At 41.2% G+C, this 26,495-nt stretch overlaps 1 protein-coding gene across 1 annotated transcript in view; it reads right to left on the minus strand.

The window, feature by feature from the left end:
- Positions 1–26,495, minus strand: part of HSPA12A (heat shock protein family A (Hsp70) member 12A) — a 59,003-nt gene that overhangs the window by 10,306 nt on the left and 22,202 nt on the right. Inside the window, exons 4-7 of the mRNA XM_044431499.1 lie at positions 24,638–24,824; positions 23,553–23,657; positions 20,725–20,841; positions 550–721 (exon numbers count right to left, since the gene is read on the minus strand). Coding sequence (XP_044287434.1) covers positions 550–721; positions 20,725–20,841; positions 23,553–23,657; positions 24,638–24,824 — 581 coding nt within the window. The remainder of the gene's footprint in view (positions 1–549; positions 722–20,724; positions 20,842–23,552; positions 23,658–24,637; positions 24,825–26,495) is intronic.

The following is a 26,495-nucleotide window of genomic DNA, read 5'->3' on the forward strand; positions in this document are numbered from 1 at the left end:
AGGGCAAATACTTCAGTGCGGTACTCTACATCAAGACAGATACTGTGCTACACTTTGGAAACCTTTTAAAGATGGGGAAAGGCTGCCATTTCTTCTCCATTTACCCTGGTTTGGAAAATGTTCTCACAGTTGTATCTCAATTAGCATCACTTCCTACCCCCATCAAGTCTGATCTACTCTGACATTTGAAAATATGGTTTAGCAATGCTGACAGTTCTGTGAATCAGCAGACTTAATCTGTACTTTGATCAGCCGAACTGCATTAATTGGTTTTGCACAGCCAGATGTATCATCCTTGAGTTGTTTTGGCCTATAGTGCCCATCATCCATGACCAGAGACTGTGAAAGCTGGTGCTGATGGGTGCTGTAATCCAAAAGATCTGATATAAAAAACAGGACAGTTATGATGTGCTATGCAGTAACTCATCCTGGTTGCTGAATCAGGTGAATCAGGTCAGTAAAAAATTGAAGGCAACTTGTTAGAGAAGATTCTGACATGAGCAGAATTGAAAGGAGCATTGACTCGAAGTCTGGTTAAATGTGTTGTACCTGGAGTGAAGCCTGTGCCAATGGTTTCACTTGGGTTATATCCATTCACAGGCCCTTTGCTGCTTAAGTCTATCATCTGATGAAGGCGGAGTTTCCTGCAGTAGATGGATGCAGCCTCTGGTTCCAAGGCAATTATCAGTTGCTCGGGCATCTCAGGGGACGCCATTCCTGCCTGTGAATGGAGAATTATAATGCAGCATTGGGTGGAGCAAAGGAACAATCAGTAGCAGAAGTACCTCTCACAGACAGTTGTAAACTAATTTTGCAAATACTCGTTTTGATTATGCTCCTTTCTTGCTAACAAAATTCTTGCTATCATACACTGTATTGTGGTGGATTTAGAAGAGCCGCTGTGTTTCAGATTCATAAATGGGAGAGATAAATGCACTTTCCCTACAGAATATGATGATGAAAGTGCATATGATATACCAAGAAAAGCAAAGGTAAGTTAAAAGTAAGGGTTAATTATCAGCTTGAAGTAGCTAGAAAGTTTCACATAAGATTCCTAAAAAGAGATAGCTTTGACCTTCCTGCCTCACTGGCATTCAGTACAGCTATTCTCCCAGACTGGATCTGCCTCACATTTGTTTGCTATATTTGTATGCTTACTTTCATAAAAAGTCTCGTAAACCAAAACAGTTCTCCTGGTTGACCAATGGAATGGAAAAATTCAGGCTGCTAAGATATTTACTAAATTCCTAAATTTCCAGTTTTTCCTGCCAGCCACAAGTACTCTCAGTCACATGACTTAATCGTGTAATAATGAGGACTAGATACATAAAGCACATACATAAAACCAAAGATAAGCACATTTGACTTGAAATCAATGGGGTTAAATATGTTTAATTTGGCTTAACCATATCCTAATTTAAAACATATAAATCAAATCCTTGGGGTCTCTCAAGTCTAAGACAGCATGTTAATTCACAATTTATATAACTGGTAATATCATGGTAACGTCTCTCCCTATTTTGTTCAAGAGTGTAAACAGGTTGTCATTTTATTGGGAAATGGCTGATTGGCACCAAAACAATCTTTCTGTATTTCTCTTTTTTTTTCTTTACAGGGTATATCCTGTTAATCATACTTGCTTCAGGTAGAAGGATTTTACTCTCAGATGGTCTGAAGGCCAATCTCAACTGTGGCAGAAGAGTTCAAGAACTATGTAACATTGCAGAATGCAAAGCCAAGTTGGGTAGCATATAACATGTCACAGTGGAAGCTGGAGAGGTTGTGGCCCTTTAAATTATGTTGGATTCGAAGTCCCATTAGCACTAGTCAGCACGGCTAATGGTCATGGTTGATGAGAGCTGTAGTCCAACATTGAGAGGGCCACTGATTCCTTCTCTCTGTTTTAAAAACTGGTTCCAACAGTTTAGTCATTGTAGTAAATACCCACTTCCATTAATTTGTTGTCTGCCACTCTCTATGAATGCCTTTAAATGAGGCACAAACATGCCAGTTCAATGTAGGATAGGTTTAAAGATGTTGCAGCTTTTGATTAATAAACATTTAGAGTCTGGATTGTGATCCATTTTAACACCATTACTGCACTGATCTATTAAAAGATGTGAATGAAACACTCGTTTTGATAAGTATTATAGAAAAAACAGCCTAATTTAGACATTTTCTTCATAATACAGTGGTATCTTGGCTCATGAACTTAATCCGTTCCAGGACTCTGGTCATAACCCAAATTGGTTGTGAGCCAAGTTAAATTTCCCCATAAGGTTCAATGTAAATAAGGTTAATCCATTCTGTAACTAATTTTTTTTTAATCAGAAAAATCTGAAGGAAAGTGACAAAGAACAACAAAGATCACGGCCATCTCCCTGCCCCTCCCCAGCACTACCACAACTGCGCCCCTCATCCCTGCACACACCCATCATCCCGGCGTGCTGGGAGGGGGAGAGAGATGGGCGCGAATGCGGCATGCTGGGGGGGGGGGGGGAGGGGGGGACAGGGGGATGTGTGGGGGGGGAATGGTGCAAACATGGGTGCACTTGGGGGCGGGGGAGATGGCCGAGAAGGCAGTTGTGCTCATGCAGGAAAGACGGGTGCAATTATGGGCGCACTCGTGCAGGAAAGACAGGCGTGATCTCGGCCATCTCCCTCCCTCCCCCAGCACGATCGCGGCCATCTCCCCACTTGGGGGGGGGGGCGGGGGGGAGATGGCCACGATCGTGATCGCCACCCAATCCAGAGTTCGCGATCCGAGTCAAATTTTTATGACATTTTTGTTCATGACCTGATGTGGTCGTGAACTGAGGCGTTCCTGAGCCGAGGTACCACTGACCACTGTGAAAGCATAAACAGACACAAAGCTCTGTGTTACTGCATACTGCTGAGTTTGTTGATTTTTTTAAAAATGCTAATACTCTTTGGAACCCCCCCATAAATAAATAAAAAATTCATGGCATGTTGATTTAGTGTCTTACAGTGCGATCTGCTTTGAGTGAATGACATAATATCCTATAAAACATGAAACATGTTTTCCCCTTCATCATATCTGGGGATTTCTCAAGGCTATGGTTAGGCTTTCTCTTACAAGTTGGCACACTGAGCCCCTTTGTAGAAGGATCACTAAAGGCAACAGCAATCAAATCCCGGACACAAAAGGTTGCCCTTGAAAAAGCAAGAATAGTAAAAAGCCGCTCAGCTCTGCTCTGGCTGACACATTTAGATTCAGCCATAGAAAATGATGATACTTGGCTATGATTCACAAGTTCTGGGTATATACTGAGCTATTTAGCCTTCTTCCAACTTATAGCAGGGCTTGGCAGACTTCAGGCTTGCGGGGCCTACTTTTATTTGATTAGATCCCTGAGGTCTACTCAATGGAGCTGTGAGCAAATAGTAGGACAGAGCAGAACCATATGAAGAGTGATGGCTCGGGGCAGAGCAGATGGTCTGCTATATCCAAGCAGCTGTTTGTTGGAGTGACCTGCAGATATATCTAGAGGTCTACATCTGACTTCCTATTAATAAAGTTCCTATACCTAATGCAGAAGTGCCAGGCAAGCCTCTGTTGCAGCCATTGCTAAACAAGTGGGAGCCAGAAGAGCTTGCTTAGTGCAAATTATCTAGTGATGTGGGTATCCTGGAAAATTTTTAAGTCAAACTTTTTCCTATGCAAAATAAGGGTAATTTGCATTAGAAAGCTTTCTGGGGCCCTAGGCAGTGAGGTAATTGGGTAACTTTATTTACTTGGATTTTGTAAACAATGGAGCAAAACAAAAATATTAAGTGTTATTTTTTGTCCCACTACACCAGAAGTGTTGGACTCCAGAAATATTTAAGGAAAAATCAAGGATAGATAATTATATTTCAATGTTATAGTTTGCAGAAATTTTACTGAAATATTCATAAATCATAAAGACAAAAAGCATATGCTTTCCAGACATTGTTTCAACAACAACACACACACACACACACACAAAAGCAAATGCTGAAAATTGTTGATGACATGGCTGTACTTTTCAGCAATTGAACGAACAGTACACGGCAAGTTGACCAACCACCTGCCTATAACTCAGAAACTGCCAAGTTCAGTCCACACAAGCCTGAGATGCTGTTGTTGTTGGTTCTTCTGAATGGAACAGAGAGTATTCAGTGTATTCTAGATGGAGTAGCACATCCCTCAAAGAAGCAGGCTCATCACTCAGAGGTGCTCCCTGAGCCATCGTTGTCACTTGAGGCCCAGGTGGCTTTGGTGGTACCAAGTGCCTTCTACCAGCTTCAGCTGATAGCTCAGCCCCAAGCTGACAGAGATAACCTGGCTTTGGTAATCTGCACTCTGGCAATCTCAACACTACATTACTGAAATGCTCTCTATGTGGGACTGCCCTTTAAGACTGTTCACAGTCTGAACATGTAACAGCCATTATGGCTTGCTTGTATTGGCTTCCTATGTGCTCCCAGCTCCATTCAGGGTGCTGGTTTTAACCTATAAAGCCCTGCAGTGCTTGGGGCCACATTACTAGATGGACTTCTCCCAAAGGCAATCTACCCTGGCACTCTGGTCAAGATCTTGGGCCTGCCTCTAATTGCTACCTCCAAAGGCTGCTCAATTAGTGGCAGCAAGGAGAACAGCCCTTTTAGTGGTGGCCACCACCCCACAACTCCAATTATGGAACAAGCTGCACATTGACCCCTGCCTGCTACTGACTTTAATATGTTTTCAGCACCAGGTTAATATGCATACATCTACTTTGTATGTAAATAGCCAGAGAGCTTCAGCTATGGGGCAGTATAGGAAACCAGTAAACAAATCAGCTCATAAAACTGGAATTTTCATGGAAAAATAACGCACTGGAGAATTTTTTCTGGAAAAATTTCCACGTTACACTAAAATTATCCCAGGGAGCTCTCTGACTTTTCCTCTAAAGGAATTTCCAGTCTTCTTAAAAGTGGCATCTGCCTAATTCAATCTTTCTTTCAGGGCCAAACTATCTGAAATGTGGTATTAGGAAGCCAGTCAGTTTAAAAAATTGAATAGAACAGCAATTTTCACTGGGACCACAACACACAAGCAGACAAGGTCAAGATGTTTCTTTCCTATCATGAGCTCAGCAAAAACCACACACACTCTGATAAGAATTAGTTCCAGGAAGAAAGTTCTATTTCTGAAGCAAGAATCTCTCCCTCCCTCCCTCCTTTTTTGATAATACTTATTATCAGTGCATAAATATGATACATGGGATTTTAAGCCAAAAAGGAATAGGGAACTGGACTGCCTCATTTTGCTGATCTGTAAAGCACACTGGTCATCATATTTTGGGAAATTATCAACCTCTGAGATAAAATATGCTTACATATTTTGATTAGATGAATTAGAAAACAGGTGATAAAGGTGCTGGTTGGCTAAACTTTTCAAGATATTTCACAATCAAAATTTATACACAGGCAAGTATATTTGCCTACAAGGGAGGGAAGTGTCTGATAATCATGATGCCTTGTAACTTCTCGACAAAGTACGGTAGAACAATGAAAATGGAAGTGTATAAATTTATCTTCACTTTTGAGACTAAATTTATCTTCACTTTGAGACCTAACTGTAATTTCTTGTTCTTTTATTGCAAGGTACATTTGTCTGGTCAGATCTACACCTCATACAGTTACATTTGGCGGCTTGTGAAAGTGTCATTGCCTAACATTTCCAAGGAACAGTTGCGTGATATTTTCCCTCAGGAGCCAAGATGCCTCGAAACTGTGTAAACAATTTAGATAACTTCTGCAATATTTGTGGCGAGGTTACATTTGCATCTCAAAAGTGCAGTATGACAGCAGTGGTTAAAAAAGGAATACCACCTATATTTTGGATGCAAAATAGGGGATCAGGACAAGAGTTGGACCCCTCATTATTGTAGCACTACATGTGCAACTCATCTGCATCATTGGCTAAACAAGAAGAAAAAGTCCATGCCTTTCGCAGTCCCAGTGGTGTGGAGGGAACCCATCAATCATAGTAGCAACTGCTGTTTTTGCATGGTTCCCCCAATTAAAGACCAATAAATGAATAGAAAGTTATGTTATTGGTATCAATAAAAAGATAAATTTATAATGATTGGTGTGGCACCATTCTCATTGCTATATCACATTTTGCAGAAAAGTTAAGGAGCATAATTGCATATTCTCTTAGTAATTTTGAATTATTTTGATGCACTTTTGACCTGAAGCTGTATCCTGGAAACTGGAGCCAAGTAATACTCAGGACATAATTTTCCTTTATTAGTGACCCAATTCTGGTAAAATTTAGCTACTTTCATTTCAGAGATTTTTTCCTTGTAGACCAGTGTCACCAATTTAGTGCCTGTAACTGGAGTGTCTCTAAGTCACAGGTTACATCTCTTGCTCCATGTCTATTGGATGCCACAATCTTATTTCAGCTAATTAAACTAATTGCTGGAAGTATAACAACATTACTGCATTTTTATAACACTTGTTTTGGCATGTCCAACAGCCACCTCTCTTGTGGAATTGATTAGTATATGAATAAACTTTTTTGCGGGGGTACTGTTTAATATTTACTGGTGTACATGACCTTTTAAATGATTTTCCTACTTCTGGGAAGTTAATACATGGTAGTTTAAATAATTTCTCTATGCATTTTTGACAGCTAAGTGACTAATTTTACAATTACTGGAAGAAGATGTTCACCACCTATAATGCAATAAAAGGAAATGCTAATGATACTTTCAACATTTGAGCAACTGGGCAGATACATAACAGTTGTGAATGGACACATACATAGATATTTGGTTAAATGTTATATATAATTCTTAGAAAGTTGCATATATGTACAATAAGGTCTCACAAGGGCATGGGGGGGAGCAGCACCATGCTGCAGCCACATGTAAAAAGACATTTTTTTTTGGGGGGAGCACCTTGAGGTCTGTATCATGTATGCTGAGCAATATACTACCAATCAGAAGTGGGGTGTGTGAATATAGCAATGAGAACATAGGCAGACGGTCATGTCCACACAGGAGCTCTCCATGGTGCTAGTTCAGGGTTTTAGTGCTGAACCATAAAGCAAAGACAAAGAACCTTCAGCCCCCGCCCTCATGTTTTTGTGCTGCAGTTCCCATCATCCTTCACTTTCAGCTATGCTGCCTGAGGGGAGCTGCAAACCAATAGCACCTCAGGGGCCCCAGAGTTCCTACAGATGTGCTAAAGCACAAGAAATAATACCCAGTGAAGGAGAAAAGCATCGTGTGCAGTTTAGCACAGCAATCCGCTTTGGGGGATTTTGTTCTTTCCAGTGGTCTGCCCAGTTCCTTCGATGCACATTGAAAGGCATCAGGGTAGCAACAAGTGGAGCTTGCAGGGAGGACATCAAAGCCCTGACAAAAACTTGACATGACCAGGATTCTAAAGTGAACCTGAAGTGAACCTTTTCAAGGGGAACGGTTTTTCAGCCCTTTAGTGCCAGCCCATGTTTGCCCCTCCCTCGTCCTTGCCAAGGCCACCTCTAGTCCTAGCCTTTGCTGATGCCTCTGTGGAAGCCTTATCCCTTTAAAACCTTTGAAGACCAAAAAGCAAATGAAGCCCGGCTCACTCTCGTCTTCTTCTGCAGCAAGGCTTACAGCGGAGATTGTGTCAAATGGCAACAGAGAGATGGGTTTTGATTCATAAAAGCCTGCAGTTGAGTTTTCACATATTGGCCACTAAGTCCAATACTATCCGTGTGTATTTTGCAAGAGATAATAGCTGCAGAAGTGCAGAGGACTTCCAGCAACATGGACCCCATTTAGTCACTCTTCACTCATGCAGTTACAGTCATAGGAGGGACAAGGGAGAACCACACTCTCTGGCTCTGCCCTCACCATCGTACCTCCTGCAGGCTATGACCACACTTGAACTTGAAGGTCCAGAGCGTGACCATGCCTGTGCTCAAGAACCCTGACTGTGCAGGAATCAAAGTCTACCCGTTTTGACATCTATCTATATTCTAGCTCAAAATCCTAAGCCATATCTCAAAGATTCCAATCCTGATTATTGTGGATTCTAAATGATCTAGAACTAACTATGATCTAAAACCTGGATTGTGTGAAAGCTTCCGTCTGCACATGGACAGCGGTGGTGGGGCAAGCAGTGGAGATGGCAGTAGGGAGTTGGACTGCTCTCCTCATGCACTTTAGTCACGAAAGGGGAGGGTGACTCAAGTGTGAGGAGGCTCCTAAAATGTGGATTGCTTGTGGCCATTGTACTTTTGGGGAAAAAACAAAGAATGAAACAATGTTCACTTAATTATGCCTAATATGTGGTGACAGTGACATTAGCTCTTACTGCTTTTCATTACTAATATGAATACTATGCTGACAGCTCAGCAGTACTGAGCTGAAAACAATTTCATCCAGTGAGGGGGAAATCTGTTTTTCTCTAGCATTTCTGTTAATTTGTTTTGAAATTGTGAAAGGACTGTCCTAGTCCATTTAAACTGATGATCTACTTGTCAAGAACTGGAACCATGTTGATCCCCAACCTGGGACACACTTCCTGAGCATGAAGCACACCAGGAAAGGAGTGGATCCTCTGCAACTGGAAGAAAATCAAGAAATAAATGGGTGGAACATACAGATAAATAGTGTCAATGTCTACGGACTTGCATGTGCTTACAAATTTCCAGTTGCCACACAGTGTGTCCACACATTATACTAAGCCAGATTTCCCCAGTCTGGTGCCCTTTACATGTTTTGCATTACGAGAATCCCCATCACTCCTGGCCATAGGCTAATGCTTGTTGGGATTGATGGGAGTCAGAAGTCCAAAACATCCTGTAAACAATTGGTTGGAAAAGTCTATATGACGCCAACACTGATCCCCATACAAAATATAAACTCCAGTTGAGTCACAAATGCAAAGGAAGTTCATAAATCAGTATTTCATCTGCAACTGGCATGTTAAAAGCCAGGGTAAGTCTCAAACTGGGACTGGCAATCAACCTTCCACACATTGGTTCCATTAGTCCCTCAGTCAGCCAGACTTTAAGGTAAAGTCTGGCAAAAGAGGCCCTTCTCACGTGCTCACCAGCAAGGGAAATTAGGTTGACTAGTACGAGGGAGACGGCCTCCTCAGTAGTGGCCACTTGCTTCCGAAATGAGCTTCACCTGGAGTTCTTCAAACCAGGGTGGGCTCAAGTTTTTCGGAAGGCCCTTGAACAAGAGGCCCTCCATGGCCACCTTCCCTCAGGGAGTCACCTCTCATCACCACTGTAGCCAGCCGCTACTGTGCCTCATTCCTGTTATCATTACTACTACTTGTTTGCATGACAGGCCAAGCAGGCAGTGCCCTCTATTGTCCCTCCTCACAACCACCATGACTGTCATCTGGGCCAGAGGCTGTGAACCATGCAGGCTCCAGAGGAGGGGCAAGTCCAAGGGGCTCTTGTCAACAGGACCCTGCTGCAGTGTAGTGCCTTGGCCAGTTCCTGATGATACCTGTACCTGATACCAACCCTGCATGGAGTGCCATCCCTATAGGAAAGTCTGAAGACTAATTTATGTTTGTTGGTTTTCTCCTGAAATGTGGTTCAATATGAAAGCTTTTAGCATTATTTCAGTTTTAGAGGTTGGATTTTGGATAGTATTTTGGAAAGTAAACCTTTTTATTCTCCCAGTGTTTTAAGATTTGATTGTTTAAATTGGAGTTTTATTGCTGGTTGGAAATTTTATTAGGATGCTGTGCTTTATTGCATTTTATATTGTCTTTTTGTTAAACCATCCCAAGACCACAGTAAGGGAGGGTCTATAAAAGTTATAGATAGATAGCATTATCATTTGGGTTTGTTGTTTTTATTGATTTTTGTGGTTTGATTGCATTTATTATAAACTACCTTGAAAGGGTTGCAGACTTAAAGGCAACCTTAACATATTTGAAATAAATTAATAAAATGAAGGAACTACATTTCTTCATTCCATTATATTATAGGGGACAGACTATGGGTGTTACTTTGACTTTTCAGTGAGGGCAAAATTATGCCTCTTGCACTTTCAGCCATGATGAAGCAACTTCTCAGTGAATGGATACATTATGCGCACATGCACGCACGCACACACACAGTTTCTCCAGTGAAAGTCAACCCTCTGCCCCACAATGCTGGTATTTGGAAAACTTGGGAATGCAGACTCCTTTTGGAAACAAAACTATGTTTTACTGTGCATTATCAAAGAAGAATTGGCTTGAAAGTAGTTAAGGATGGCAAGAAAGATATATCTGAGCCTGCAGGGAGACTTCAAAGAAAAGAGAGGGTCAGCATTTTTTTCCTGATGAAATACATGTGAAAATTTATCCTCAGTATTAATAAACGATGGTTCCTTTACTGTGACAACTTTACTAAACCTATGAAGGTCCTTTTATGATGAGCACAGAATCTGACCACTTTTGATGCTGAAGCCTAAAGATTGTCACACCAATGCACTTGTGGATTTTAGGATGCTTCCGAGCAAGGTGTGAGGCCAGGTCGTGCTACATACCAGGCATACCTTTTCTGGGTACCAGCAGCTGCCCAATTTAATGCTGGACCTGTTTGTGGACCAGCATTTGCCATTAACAGCCCTTTGTACTATCATGTTTTGACTCTGAAATGCGACTCTTTTAAGCAGGTCTCTTACTAATGACAACAGGAAATCTAGACAACAGACAGGTTTTCTATGCGGGAAAGAGAAATCGCCCTACGTAGCATAAATCTGAGTCTTCCAGGGCCGCAATGCGGTTTTGATTTCTTCCAAACCAAAGCTACTGTAAAGATAAATGAAACCTACGCATGCACTGATACCATGACTTCATCCATTGCACCAAGGGTGTAATCAAGTGATAAACTGTATTTAATTCAATGAAGTGCTGAGGCGTAATCAAACTCTGCTCTGTTAGAAAGCACTAACATTTGATAGCTCATTTAGCTTGTATAAGCCTTTCACTTTCAGAGGTCCTCTTTTTGCAAGAATGCTCTAAAATGTTTCTGGTCATTTACAGGGAGCAACAGAAGGTCCTTCTTTGCCTGAGTATCTACACTATTAGTAGTTAACTGTGCGACACAGATAAATGCAAGACAAGGGTGTAGTCTGGCAGGTCCATATATTTATGCAACCCTAACTGCAGCAATTAGCAGGTATAAATTGAAATTTGTTAGCACACATTTCTTGTGCCATGAATTTTAACACCATGATCAATTAGCTTTGTTAATTAATTAAACCCTCAAAATGTTGCAATCTCATATCACATTATAACCTCATAACAAACATTAGTGCTTATGTAGAAAAGAGAATTCATAATGAATGTATCATCCGAAGAATCGCATCCTCAGGAACTTGCTGTAATAAAACCAATCCATTTGCTGACAACAATCTTTCCCTCCCACCTAGTGATAATTAAATGGATTTCTCTAATTTCCCCTAATATCTCTAATGTGTCTAATTCCTTTGAGATTCTGCAGGCAGAAACTGAATTATAGCCTAAAGGGATTATAGCTTTAGAATACCACTTGCCTTTGTTTCAGAGAATATTTCTGTTTACCTCAAGCATAAGAATCAGGAATGAACTGATCAAGACATAATATGCCTGTTGCAAATATCAAATATATTAGCCAACCTCTAAAATGTTTTCTAAATAATTTAAAGGACTAAATCAGATACCTTATGAAAACCACTAGAATATCGTGTAAGTGGACTTCATGGTTGCATATTTTCCTCTACTCCCTGGCTGCATGCTAAAACTTCCCAAATAGTTTTTAAAGAATTAATATATTACATTTATACCTCACTTTTATTAGATCAAGTCTGCAATCCAAGGGAAAGAGAAATATAGGAAATATTGTATCCTGCATACAAATAAGTACACTTGACAAACTAGGAAAGCACATTCCAACCTGGTCTATAACTTGCCAGCAATATATAGTTGTATTTTGGCATGTTGTCCCTGAGTTTGTTTAATTCTCTTCCTCAATATAACTTCAGTGTACAGGAAATAACATCTGCCATTCCATCTCCATTGTTTTGTGCTTCCTGACTTGTATGCACTGAAGAGTCCATATTACATGCATGATGAATAAATACATATTTAAGTACTCGGTCCTCTTCACCAGTAATGCTGAAATGGCAGAGCATATATTCAGCTATAAAGGTTAAAAATAATCTGTTTATAAGTAGAAAAAGAGGGTTATCTTTTGTTTTCCTCTTAAGCACATTTTATTTTATTTATTTGTTCATTCAGTTATTAGACTTATAATCTGCCTTTTCCTTTTCTAAAGGACTCAAAGAAGCTCATATCATTCTCCTCCTCCTGCTGTCCATTGTGTCTGCACAACAACAACCCTGTGAGGTAGGTTCGGTGGAGAGTCTGTGACTGGCCCAAGGTCACCCAGCTGACTCCATGGCTTCTTCAGTGAGCAAGTAATTAATCACTGCACAATCCTACACAAGCTTGCTCAGAAGTAAGCCACAAGAAGTAAGGTCAATATTGCTTGTTCCAAGCAACTGTACTTAGAATTAGTGCTTTCCTTATTTAATGTTTGACAGAGCAATCCTATGCCTGCCTACTAGGAAACAATGCAGAGAAAGGGATTCAGCTGAAATCATTAATGTCTAAGCCATATTGCGACCAATATAGCAATATAGCAGGAATTAGGGCATCTTCTCAACATCTGTGCATTTTTATGTCATGCTAATTTAGAATGATCCCTACTATCTTGCATTTACACTCTCAGAAATATTTTGGGGGATCTGAATTGCCACCCTATAGCATACTGCTCCCCCTCCCACCAATCCACTGCTAAAAGTGTGATCTGGTAGCGGGGCCTTGGTTGTAGCATCCTCATTACAGAAGTCCATGCCATTGGAGACACGTTAGGCTCCCTCAGTACATTAGTTCCACTGGCTCTTTAGGCACACTTCTTTATCTGGGCCTTCAAGTCTTTTTGCTTTCTTAAGGAGTCTTCTGTTTGAATCATCTATATTACTATCCAGCTCCTCTTTGGATTTGTAGGAGTTTAAAACTATTGTTTTACTGTTGTTTGGGCTTTGCATTTTTATTTTTAAACTGCTTTGTTATTTTTTTTTGTTATTTTTTTTTAAATGAAGATATAAATTCAAAAATCAACCTTAGGCTTGACTCCAGGCATTACAAGCAGCAACACAAACCTATTTGGGATCGAGAAGATGATCAGCCTCCTGCCTTCCCGAATGTTCCAGAATTCAACTTCCGGCATTCCTGACCATCAGCCGTAGTAGCTAGGGCTGATGGGAGTTAAAATCCAAAACTTCTAGAGCATAACAGGATGAGGAAACCTGATCGACAGCAAGACCTCTTCTGAAGACCAGAGTAGTCTAGTGGGTCTATTTAGGGGAGACACGCTTTCAGGTGACCTTGTCCTGATTATTATTTCCCTGCTTTGACTATATCAGGGCTAGCATTGAGCTCCCTCCATTAAAAACTTTGGAAAATATTATTTCAGCACCCCAGTCCCTTGTGCAATATTATGTGGCATGTGGGAGAAATTCCAGCGAGTTCACATGCTGTGGTTGAAGAATTTGCACTGAAATGTGAGTGGAAAGAATTTATTCATGAAAAAACAAAGGTCAGGCAAAAGAAAACGCTTCCCTGCTGAGTATATTAAGGCTGTAATCCTATATTCACTTACCTGGGGGTAGGTCACACTGAACATACCACTTACACATGAGATTTTTTTTGCCATACTACTATTTTGCCAGCAAACAAGAATATCCTTGGTATCAAACACCTTGCTCTTATGACTACATAAAAGGAAATCCCCATCCCATCTCAGATTAGCAAGTGCAATTGTTCCTCACTGTAAAAATGAAAATGATGAAAATGAAAATAATAAATAAATAATAAAAATGCTTTTACCATGGAGCGCATGGGCCATGTTGAAGATTGACGCTGCACTAGCCAGTGTGATATGATGGTTAAGAGTACGGCACTGGGATTTGGGGCAATCTGGGTTCCAGTCGCTGCTTGGCCATGGAGCCAGCAGGGTGACTTTGGGCCAGACTGTCAGCCAAACGCAGCTTACAGGGTTGCTGTTGTAGGGATAAGATTTAGAGCCACAGGAGGTGACAGAGGTACGTAAGCTGCTCTGAGTTAATTATAAGAAAGAAGCAGGCAAGAAATCCAATTAAATGAATAAATAAGGGCAGGGATGACTACTTGTGCAATGGGAAAGTGGCACTTGCTAGTGCCACTGGAAACAGCCCCAGTTGGCCACTTCTGGAGTGGGACAGGTAAGCAGAGGCCATTCCTGTTACTGCAGAGGTGCAGAACCTCTAGGGCTGAATTCCATTTTGGTGGCGTTCTCATGGGCCATATCCTTGTAATGATTGCAGCAAATGGAGCAGGACCCTGCAGTATCCTGAATATTAGCACATGTTAATTTAAAGCTCCTACTGCCAGTGTTCAAATCTCAGAAAAACAATTTCAGTCTTTTCGGATACAGATAAAACTGCAGAGGAGCTGGGAAACTACCAAGCAATTCATGGTTGGAGGAATGGGGTGCTCTGCCAGCCCTGGATGTTGCCCAACATCTTAAAGCATTGGGGGTTTTTTAAAGCCCATCTGGTTTCAACTTTTGTCACTAGCATCAGCCATTTTTCAATCATAGATGACCCTCCATTTTACTCACTCTAACACATAAGTAAAATTGTGAATAAAATTGTTAGGCTCTTATGTCACTATATATATGTAATGACTGTACTATTAACACACCTGGCTCAGTTTGACTTGTAGTTTACACTTGTCCTTAGGAAACACATCATACTGGAATAGCATTTACTAGTCCACTACATCTACTTCCTTTTACTTGATAGTTGCCCAAGATCAGAATTTCGTATTTTATCCCTCCTCCGCTTCAAGTACATACACGTGCACACACTTAAATAGGTACATAAGGAGGTACACAAATATGTCCTGAAATAGGTACATAAGGAGACTTACAATGATACATAATATCGTAATTCTGAGTGTCATCACTGCATTCATTCCTTGCTATTTCTGTAAGCTGAACCAAAGTTCTCAATCAAAACCTTTCTTTATCCTCACTATTTATCAATTTGGTTGATTCGCACACAGTTATTTATTTATTTATTTAGAACATTTTTATCCCATCCTATACAAACCAATTATCTCAGGATGATTTACAGTATAATATAAATAAACAATAAATATAAACAATCTACAACTATAATAACAAGAATGCGACTGAGGATATTAAGATTAATAAAACCAGATTAAATATATTTAAGCTTTAAAATGCTGGGTAAATAAAAAGGGTTTTACCTGGCGCCGAAAAGCATATAAAGTCAGCACCAGGCAAACCTCTCTGGGGAGCGCACTCCACAGTCAGGGCGCCACCACAGAGAAGGCCCTCCTCTGGGTGTTCACTCTCCTAACCTCCTTCAAGGAGGGTTCCCAGAGCAGGACCTCTGCTGCACATCTTAAGGGCAGGAGGGCATATAAGGAAAAGGTGTTCCTTCAGGTATCCTGGTCCTAAACCATTTACCAGCACCTTAAATTGGGCCTGGACTTCAATCGGGAGCCAATGTAGCTGGTAGAAGACAGGCATTATATGAGAATAACAACTGGCCCCCGTCAGCAGTCTGGCAGCTCTATTTTGAACCAATTAAAGTATTATAGACAACACACACACACAGAGACACAATCCACCACAGATGCAGGCAGTATTCAACAGTGTTCCATGGTGCCACAGATGGAAAATGTCAGGAGAATATCCATCTAATTTTCTCTTTACACAATTAGTTTCCATTCCAGATGTACACATGCATACAAGCAGCAGGCAAACAACAATGGACAAAGATAATACATGAGTCTCTAATGTTTCTGCTTTACCTACAACTGTGTCCTTCCATCAGAAACCTTTAAGTGATGTGCTTCTTGCACTAGCATTAGCAATCCCACAATAAAGACTGTTGAGAAAAATGTTGCTCAACATTAGAGAGGTACCAAACAGTGAAAAATGTCTCAGGTGACTCTAAACATGTTAGGGTATAACTCAAGATACCCAAACACACATTTAGAAAACTTGCACAGCATATTCACTACTAGTGCATCAGCTCATTCTTCCTAGCTCCAAAAAACAAATATGTGGTATTCTAAGTGGGGAGAATAAATATATACCTATCTAAACATGGCAAAGACACAAATGAAGCAAAAATAAAGGACAGAGGGGCGGTATGGACATCTTTATAAATCTTATGTTAGGCAAAACTGAACCCAAGAAGAGATTGTCAGTTTACTTTGTATTTATTAGATGTTGAGGAAGATGGTGATCAGAAAATGGGAAGGTTGGCATTACCTTCTCAAAAAGATAGAAAGTGGGCATCACCCCCCTCCCCATTCCATACAATCCTTTTGGCACATACTTATACATTGAAGAGTGGCTAGGTTGAGACTCTGTGAATCCATGATGTCAACTCACTACTATGCTGTAGCTTAGTGTACATGCTGATCTCCCCATTTTATTCTTTCAGGTAGAAACACTCCACGGGCAGAGGGGAACTTAATGCTGCATGTACCAAAGATCTCCCTATCATACCAAAAAAAAGAAGAAAAAAGAGGGAAACTACAACGCATGAGTGTAGTGTGTATACCCCAGTAGCTATGGATCATTCACGGGTCCTGGAACACTCTGGAATTGTTTTATTTTAAAAGTACATACATGAAAACTCCTACACCATTCCTGATACTAACTATACCTGCATATCTTTTGCTCTGGCTTTTTTATGGTGACTTGGGGCAATCTGGCAACAGGCGCTCTGCTTCAATGCATAGGATGCTTGATAATGGTGCAAAAATCCCAGGGCAGTTTGTCCTCTTGCAGAGAAAAGGGGTATAAGTACTCCCACCCTCAACTGCAGGTGGAAAAGCAGCTTGGCACATAGTCAATACGGAGGAGAAACCCCACCTCTCCCCTACCAACTGCCACTCAAACTGGCAGTTTCCTGCGGCTGCTTTTCATTAAAATAAGCAACCCCAGGAAACTGGCGTATGTCTCTGCTGGGCAATATTTGGCTTGAGCCTATTTAACAGGCAGATTAGGCAGAGCTGCCTGAGTACTGTTCGATCACAGATCACTCAATTACCTCAATGGGTGCTAGTGAATCTGAATCAAGAAATCGGGCACCAGTTCTAGCCAGGGATTCAGCCTATTCGCATGAGACTAAAAGTGCACCCTGTCAGGGGAGAGACAGGCACGTACACTAGCCCCCCTCTCAACTTCCCCCTTGGAGGCCCAGCTTTCCTGTGCTGAGAACCAAGAGGCAAAAATGTTTCAGATACAACTTCCTCCATTCCTGACCACACAGAAACGTCTACGGTGCTTAAGCATCATGGACAGAATCCTGCTTCAGACCATTCTCCTCAACACTGGAAGTTTAGGGACTGATTGTCTGAAGGGACAGCAAGGGGACTTGTGTGCCTGCCCATGTCCCTCCCCTATTTGTACTCCTCCCATGAACAACAGAATGGCTGCATTGGTCTAACTCACAAACACACACACTCCCTTGCATTTCTCCTTCGCCAGTACCAGCATATTCTGTGACTTTACGTATGTGTAAGAAAGCGCTCTATGAATTCACTCGGTTGTGCAGCCTCCACATAGCACAGTCCCTTCTGCCTGGTTCTTATGTACTAGCACATGTGTTGAGTTCTTATTCTTCCTTTTCTTTTTACACATTACCTAACATTGCCTTTTTAAAAAGCAATGGTTAGGAGCCAACAGAAAAGTTTGAAAACAGGGTAGTGCTAAACCTGGGTTCAGAAACCAAAAGGTAGGCTTGTGGACTTTCTAGCTGCCAGTGACTCCAATTCTGCATTTCATCCAGCTTCCAAAGAGCACACAATAATTTATTTTGGTTTCTATAGGACCTTAACACCTCCCATAATGTCCATTATCTCATTTCCTCTCAATCATGCTCCCCACTGGAATAAAGGCAGATAATGAAGCAAATGTAGGCAAACATGACTCATTTAAATGCCTTCATATGCTAGAAAGACAAAGCTTGCAGAAAGAACTGCTATTCTGCCTGAAGCCACCCATGCATATCTTCCCCCACCCTGCACCCATCTGTGTTACCAGGGGCTGTTGAGGCCAGGGAACATCTCGCACAAACCTTTGCACACACAGGATCACACAAGGTTCCAGGGTTCAGCCAACCCTACATGTGTAGGGGCTTATACATGCGCACTTCCTCACTTCCGATACCCACAGAGGATGGGAACAGCAATGCATTCTGCAACACCCTTCTACATACACTTTGCCACGGGTAAAGTAAAATGAAGTAAAAGGGATGACGATAAGAAGAAGGGCCTTCTTAGTGGCTGCCCCTCATGTCTGGAATATGCTTCCTAAAGAGGTCTGCCTGGTGCTGTCACTACTTTTGTCTTGGTGCCAGGTCAAAACTGCCCTTTTTCGAAGCTATTTCAAAACCTGATTTTAACACCTGATTGTAGGAGCTCACTCTGCTCCCAACAGGTTCCCTCCCTTCCTTCCCCCTGTACTTACAATTGTACTGTTGACCTGTTTTTTATGTTGTAAGCTGCTTAGAGAGCCCTCAGAGGGCTAATCAGCAGCCTATACGTTTGATAACAAAAAAAATAAATTTGTTTGAAGAAGGCTTGAGTTTGACTTCAAAATTATGTTTTCTGGTTTCAGAACTTGACAATTCATATAGAAAACGACCTGTCTCACATGATGCACTGTACTCACTATGGGCTATTTAACATAATGAACTGTGGAATGAGACCGATATCATTTTAAATATGCTATCCCTGATGGGGTTTCAGTGTGTCTTCTGAACTTGGCCTTTGGGAATTAAACACTGGGGTTACATAGCCATCACATAATGCTGAGAGCCAGGATCGGGAAAAAACATTTGGAGGTTGTAAACTGAGCATTTCCCATGGCTCATCATGGGTTAAATGGGGTATTGTGCAAACCTGGTTTAGTACATGAAGTGAAACACTTTCTATGTTTGTTTCACCATACCAAATGTTTCACATGATACATGATTATACAAATACTCCTCTCCCAACATGAATGAGAGTTGTGCAAGTCTAGAGATGTGCTTTTACATTCTGTCTTTTTCCACCAAACTTCTTATGAACTGGGTTTATCCTGGAAGTGAGTCACATTGACATGACTCGCTTCCATGATAAAAAAAAGTGCAAAACTCCAATCTGGAGAGCCAGTAAAACTAGCAAACTAAACAGTGGCATGTGACATTGGAAAGGCTTGCGATGCCTTTGACCAGGAAATGCCTTGTGCTTATTGACTGCCTGGAAGCCCCAAGGAATCTTAATTTAAATGCTGATCAGGCTTGTTGCTAAACTGAGGTGCCCTGACAATGGGGTATGGGGCCACTTGTCTAGCCCTACTGCCCACATCCTTGAGGGTATCACTGGTCTCAGTTTGGGGATGACAGCAGGAACTCCTCCCTGGATTCTGCCCCTGGAGAAATCCAGAGGGCTCAAGCACACCTGAAGGGGAACTTCTGAAAAATGGATTATGCCCACAGACTAGAAGTTCTTCATCTGTCTTCTGGCAGTGTTATTTCAATGTCTCAAGGTTTAGGGTGCCAGGTCTTGCACTTGGGACACAGAAACAGGTGTCACAGGTACAAGTGGCTGGAGAGAAGCACTTGTGAAAGGGAACTCGGAGTACTTGCTGACAGCAGGCTGGACATGAACCAGTAGTGTGTCCCGGTGGTTATGAGGGCAAATGCAAAAGACGGCTTCCAGATCTAGGGGGGTATGGATACTCTCTACACAACTCTGGTGCACCCACAACTGGAGTACCACGTCTAGTTCTGGGATCCACATTATATGAGAGATACAGCTAGGTGAATCAGGTTGCAAGAATGGTAGCCAGGTTGGGAGGGATGACATATGACGACAGATTGAGGGAACTGGGTCATTTCAGCTTCGAGAAGAGGAAACTCCAAGGGAATCTTTTAGCAACTTATAGATATGTGAGGGGATGTCATGTGGAGGGCAGGACCCAATCCAATGGAGTAAAGCTCAAGGAACCTGACTTCAGGTTGGATGTCAAGAAGTCCTTCCTGATGGTTAGAAACCCTAGGATATGGAATGGACTTCCAAGGGAGGTGGTTGAGGCCCATCAGTGAGGGTGTTCAAGCAACGCTTGGATGGAGCTGGCTGAAGCCACGGGTCAAACTAGATGGCCCAGGAGCCCCCTTCTCACTCATTCAGTTTCTATGTTTCTATGTTTTTGCTCCAAGGAGAAGAGACAATGCCCTTAAAAGGACCCTAATGCCTAGGAGATTCAGATTGATTTAGCTTCTGGATGGATAAAAAAATATCCTGCTTCATTTGCTTCCAATGGTGGAAAAATGTTAACCTCCAAAACCCTGGATATAGCTTGGAAATTGTACCCTATTTCTCAAGAGTAGAAAACATTTCAGAAATATCTATTTTATGAAGTCTGCACTTATTTTTACTAAGTGCTTGTCATCGATGGACCTGCAGTATCCCAATGGGAGTTTTCATTGGTAGTGGCTGAACATAATTATTTTGTGGTTTGAAAAAACAATAATAATCAGGGAATTAAAGAAGGTTGCAAGACTGGGAGGCTGTGAAATCCTTTCCATCTCTTTGTCTCCAGGCTGCCCACAATATTAATCTTACCTTGTATGCAGCTTGCCTCATAAACTGCTTTGCAGGCTGTTTCCAGATAGCTGGCACTGTGATGACCCACCGGATCTCAGAGTTTTCAAAATCCGAACCTGCCTGATCACTCAACTCCTGGAACAAATGAAGCAAAGTTGTGGTGAGATGCAAAATTGACACCAGCTGTTTCTTAAAGTGATATTGTTTGCAAGTGACTCCTGTGAAAATATTGGAGCATTTCATGTTTTGTAATGTTATGTCTATGGCAGGCTGCTAAAATAACTGATCGACATCTTAAGAATGCCCAGAATGTCAAAACCAAGGTTTCAGTTACACCTTGTCAAGAATGTCTAGAGAAAAATGTGTGATCTGGCAGTGTGATTTTTTTTTCCAACTAAGAGCCCAAAATCTGGCAAACATATGAGCTTATTTTATGTGCATCTTCAAGGCAAGGTGATAGTGGACTGCTTTAAACTGACATTTCTAAGCATTATTCCAGCTGAAAAATATTTGCTGTATAAATACTCTATTTCATTGCACTTCAGTGAATGTAAATGACTCCTGCATATGTTTCCATTATTAAATCACACTTTAAAACTTTAGAGTTAATTGTTAACTCCTTTCCCCACAGGAAACTCTGAAGACATTTGAATCTGTTGTTTGGAAGAAAAGAAAAAAAACCCTTTTCTCGTATAATGAACAGTATTTCAATGTTTTCTTTAGGAACCTGTGTTCAATTTGCAGAGTCAGTGGTATTGGTAATGTAGCTCAGGAACCTTCCACAGCACAATGACCTTATGGATAATTTTCTCTTTGTTCTTCAAGAGGACAAGAATCCAAAAAGGTGTACAATATGCTCATTCAGCATGAATGTGTGTGTATGCATGTATGGCAGGGTAGATTGCCATAGTAAGATTTTAAACTTTTGTCTGAAAATGACTGGCATTTTATCAAGAATTAGCCATTTTGGGGTCAATCAACCTAAAGAGAAAATAATACTTTGATGCCTATAACTTTTGGCTCAAGTCAGTTCTGTTGTGTTTGCAGCCTTGTAACTCCAGTGCAACCGTCAGTGTTCCCTAGTTCTTTTTAATTTTCACCTTTGTTCCTAAATTTTTCAGCACCGCATGTGGTTCTAGATTTTCAAAAGATTGCCATAAAGGTAATTCAGTTTCATCCCCCATAAAGAGTATTTTGAAAATAGAGGAATCAAAGATGTTATATGATTGCAAAACAATTGTTCATCTAACTGACTTCTTCCTATCTACTCTGATTAGCTCTCTGAGGTCTCCGGTTCAAACTGAATGTTACTTTAAAGGGGTGTTTTCATACACGTGCCAACAATTGTCCCTCACTTTCTTTCACAAGAATTATCTGCGTGAACTCCTCATCTTGATCAGTAATATGGTACAGAAGCATCTGGACACAGATGCACCTCTGCATATCATTTTCCCACTGAAAACTGCCCTTTGACACTGCTAGACATGCTACATACCGCAAAGAATACCTTTGGGAGAGCACCAGGATATGCTTTTCAATGAGAAGAGAATATGGGAAATAAAACAATCCCCCTCTTCGTACAGTTCTGGAACTGGATTTGGTGGAGGGGAGTAGATTCTCTGTGAAAGAGAGTGAGCAGCTCCACGCACTGGCCTTAAGACACGTGGTCACTGTGATGCAATTGATCCTCAGGCAATGGCCCTTCCGAGCTTGCCATGTATGATGCTTTATCTATAAGGGGTGGTGGGGAGTGGGGGGAATTAGATCTGGTTGGCATGCTCACAGCTGAGAGAACAGGGCAGTATAAACTTGCAACTGATATTTCCAGAATGGTCTTTGATGCAAACTCATGCTGGAAATGGACCAGATACCACTTTTATGTTAAAGGAGTCACTCACTGTCCTCCTTTTTCAGACAATTTAAACCATGGGTATGGGAAGTTGTTATGCAAGTGGTATTTATGAAGCAAAACTCTGCATTGCTGGAGCCAATAACCCCACACTCCCACCATGACAAACCAGGATTCCAGGGAATAATCCATGATAAACCATGATAAAGTTCACTGTGATTGACCATGGTGCTGATGTGTATTTCCTGATTGTGCCTGCTTGGCTCCCCTGCAAAACCTTCCATATGTGATTTGCTTTTTGTTATGTCTGAACTAATCTGATACTTAGCACTGAGAAAAATATTCCTACACAGGTTAATCCATGTAATAAAAGGTTGAAAAACATAAGCATCAAGTTTCTAGTATATAATGAAAAGACTTAGTGAGACAGAAGTGCAACAATGGAAGAAGTACCTATTAGGATATCAATTTTATCATGGTACTTATAAAATTAAGCAAAAACCAATTGGCCCAGATTCAAGGACCAAGTCAACAACCACTGTTTATTTAATCTGGGAGAAAAGTCCTTTCTGCCTTGAACAAATGTCAGGCACACACTGTCAGAAAATTATCTGGAAGTCTTTGGCTGTTCCTCACTCAAACACAACATCCTGGATATAAAATAATTTGATACTAAGCATTTTGTTAGGCTGAGGAAATATTCTGGCGGTATATTGAAATCATAGCCAAAGCTGCTTCCACAGATTCCAGAAGAATCAGGATGTCACCACCAGCCTGAGCATCATGGAATGCTGCAAAAGCATTTCATAGGCCAGGTAGAAGGTTGTGTACAAGATCTAGGACACATTTTCACAGTGCCTCTACATTTCCTACTGCTGCTCCACTCTGTTTACAGCAAAAACCGCTGCGGGCAAAGTTTGACAACATTCAATCCGGTACAGCAACATTTGTCAAAGTTATAAATGTAAAGTGTTGGAGACAGAAGGGGTTTGTTTACCTTTAATGCTTGTTCCTTAAAGTATTGAAGAGCGTAAGCAAATATTTCAAGTGCCTTGACTTTCTTGCCATTTGCAGCTGTCAGGTCTGTTTCCAGATTGAGATTCTAGAGGAAAACAACCATAATAAAATAATTAAGAAGTGGTAGATACCAAAAGACAATCCTCTTCACTTTAGGGTTTTATATTTCAGAACTGTGTAATCTGCTGCTGTTCTTTTTATGTTAATTGTTTTTTTTACTTTAGTCTAAAACTTTTGAATGCTAATGTTATATAATTTATTGTAGCTGCCTTAAGAAGATATATACCCTACATGTGGGCTAGTAATCTATCAGTTTCTATACATCACTCAAACACACATACACAAAGGTGCATATAAATCATTTTGCAATTGCAGGAAGATCTTTATCCATGTGGCCACCTAGTGATTACAGGGATCAACTTAGAATTACAGAGTACTTTGTGTAAACATCCACTAAACTCTAAATAAGTATCCACTTAGCAGATTAGCTGTATATACAGCACTGTTTGCCAGAGTGACCATTCTAATATATACAGGGAAGACATATGCATAAACAGGATGTTGATCAGCATATGGAATTATGGCTAGCTGTGGGTCTCCATGGCTCAGTGATACAGCACATGCTTGGTTCAATCCCCACTTTCTCCAGGTAAGATAAGGAAAAATACCTGCCTGTAACCCTGGAGAGCTGGATGAACCAATGGCCTGACTGGCAGCTTTTGACAATCTGGAGTATCCACTTAGCTATCCTTGAAATTCACAGATACATTAGCTTTCCTTCATGCTTGCCAGCATTCACTGCCACAAAAAAATTGAATTGGCCATGCCTCTGTAATCTGCCTGTACTAAGGTAAATTCTACCCCAAGAATGATAAGACGTGTTGATGGGCTTGTGAGATGAAACTGCACTTAACTTGATGGTGTCAAGAGTGGTATTTATTTTAAAAGGCTTGAAATAGCCTTTCACAGATAGACAGGAAAATGCTGCCAAAAATATTACATGCTTTTTTGTAAAAACCTAAAAGAACGATTTAACTAGAAGTACAGAATTCATCCATTACTTACACCAGTGGTGTGAAGCTTCATCTTAAATTTTTCAAAATACAACCAGTGTTTTGATTCATTAGGATCTAGGTCATGATAGAAATCTCTGGCTGCATAACCAAAGCTGTGGAATTTTCTCTCTGGTGTTAAGAGGATAGTTGTTGGTGTCTTCTGATTGGACACACCAGGGTCTCCTCCTTCCCATCGCCTAAAACACAGAGAAAGCAATTTAGTATCTTAAAAGCTATAGCATATTTCAACATACTTTAGCATGCATAGCACATGATTTATCCATCCAGTTCAAAGAACACAATCACTCTTTGGAATGTGTGTGTGTGTGCGCGCTTAATGAAGAGCAGCACATACATTTAAAAAAAAAAACCAAAACCTAGGCTCAGGTGGAGATCTGGACTGAATCTAATTCACTGTTCAAAAGTCGGGGACATTCTATTTATTGTGACACCTTCTCCATGAAGTCACACTGTTCACAGGACAAAGAAAGGTTTGCCAAAGTGAGGAATCAGAGCACCATGAAGGATGCAATCCAAGGAAGCTGACCTTGGCCCTCCAGATTTGGAAGGCTAAGTGCATCCTGTGCAGAACAAGAAAAGCAGGGAAGTGAAGGTCACCTCTGCACTATTCCTGCCCTACAAATCAGCTAGACAGTCAATTTGACATCTAGCTACCATACTTCCGAGTAGAATGGAAGAAGACTGAGGTGCCACCAGGGTATGTCATACCTTGGTGACATCAGCATTTCTGTGATAACTCTTAACCACCTCAGAGAAACAGCAGGCATGATCCCAACTTTGCTAGTAATGAGTGGGACAGGACACACAGACCATGGGGTTCCAATTCCAATTTCAGAGTTGTTTTCAAACCTTGGAGTTGGACTCTAAAAATCCTGTGGTCCTGTAGATGCTGCCTAGGTTCCAAAGTGCTGCTCAGGAAATTGCCTGATCTTCTGTTAAAGATGTATAGTTCCAAGATGGACAGACTTCTCTTGGTGTTTTTTTTTTTTTTACTAGAAACTGGAGATCAGCCAACAGGATCCTGATAGACACGTAGAATGAAACAATTCTGAATCGAGTAACATAAAATAAATAAATAAAGTCTAGCATCCAACAGGGCACTTATATTGTTGCAGATTTTCATGTGCCCCATCAATTCCATTGCACAAGCAACCCCACTGCTTGCACATGGTCATGTAGTGCTTCCAAGGAGCAATCCAAAATGAGTGAAAATGCTCCTTTCTGGCAGGTGGAACAGCAGCAGAGCATACATAAGGCAGCAACTTGCCTCCCTTTAGAAATAAGCAGATAGTTATTCCAAGCAAAGCAGAAACTGACCAAATAAGACCATCCTAGTCCAACTTGCTCAATATTTTCCATACTTGGGGCAGACAATCTGGTCTCCTCCAGGTTTTACACTATGTGTCTCATAAGTGATGGTCAAAGATTATGGCCGAAATGTCTGGAGGACACTCCTGAGCTGTATTAGCTGGGAAGGATCCAACAGAGTCCAGCAGCCGGTGTTATTTAGGTTCCACTAGAAGAAACCACTGCCTATGGAATGTCCGTACCTCTCTTGTCATTGACAAGAGCATGTCAATAGTCTTGCGAGACTTCCTGTGCTAGCAGACACTACTGAAATTGTGGAAACAGTGGCTTTTGCTACTACAGCATAATTAGAGCAGAGGCCACACAGCACTGGAGCTTTTGCACTGGCAACCACTGTTTGGGGTCTCAGACAGAAGCCTTCTTTGCCCACCTGCATATACCACAGTATGCTTGGTCCCTTTGGAACCTTTGGAGACCTGCCATACTGTGGCTTTTTCCTTGGAATTTTTTGGTATAGGCTTAGAAAGAGATGAATGTGA

The sequence above is a fragment of the Varanus komodoensis genome, unplaced genomic scaffold (genome assembly GCF_004798865.1).
Source record: "Varanus komodoensis strain SLA01 unplaced genomic scaffold, ASM479886v1 scaffold1, whole genome shotgun sequence".
Taxonomy (NCBI): Eukaryota; Metazoa; Chordata; class Lepidosauria; order Squamata; family Varanidae; genus Varanus; species Varanus komodoensis.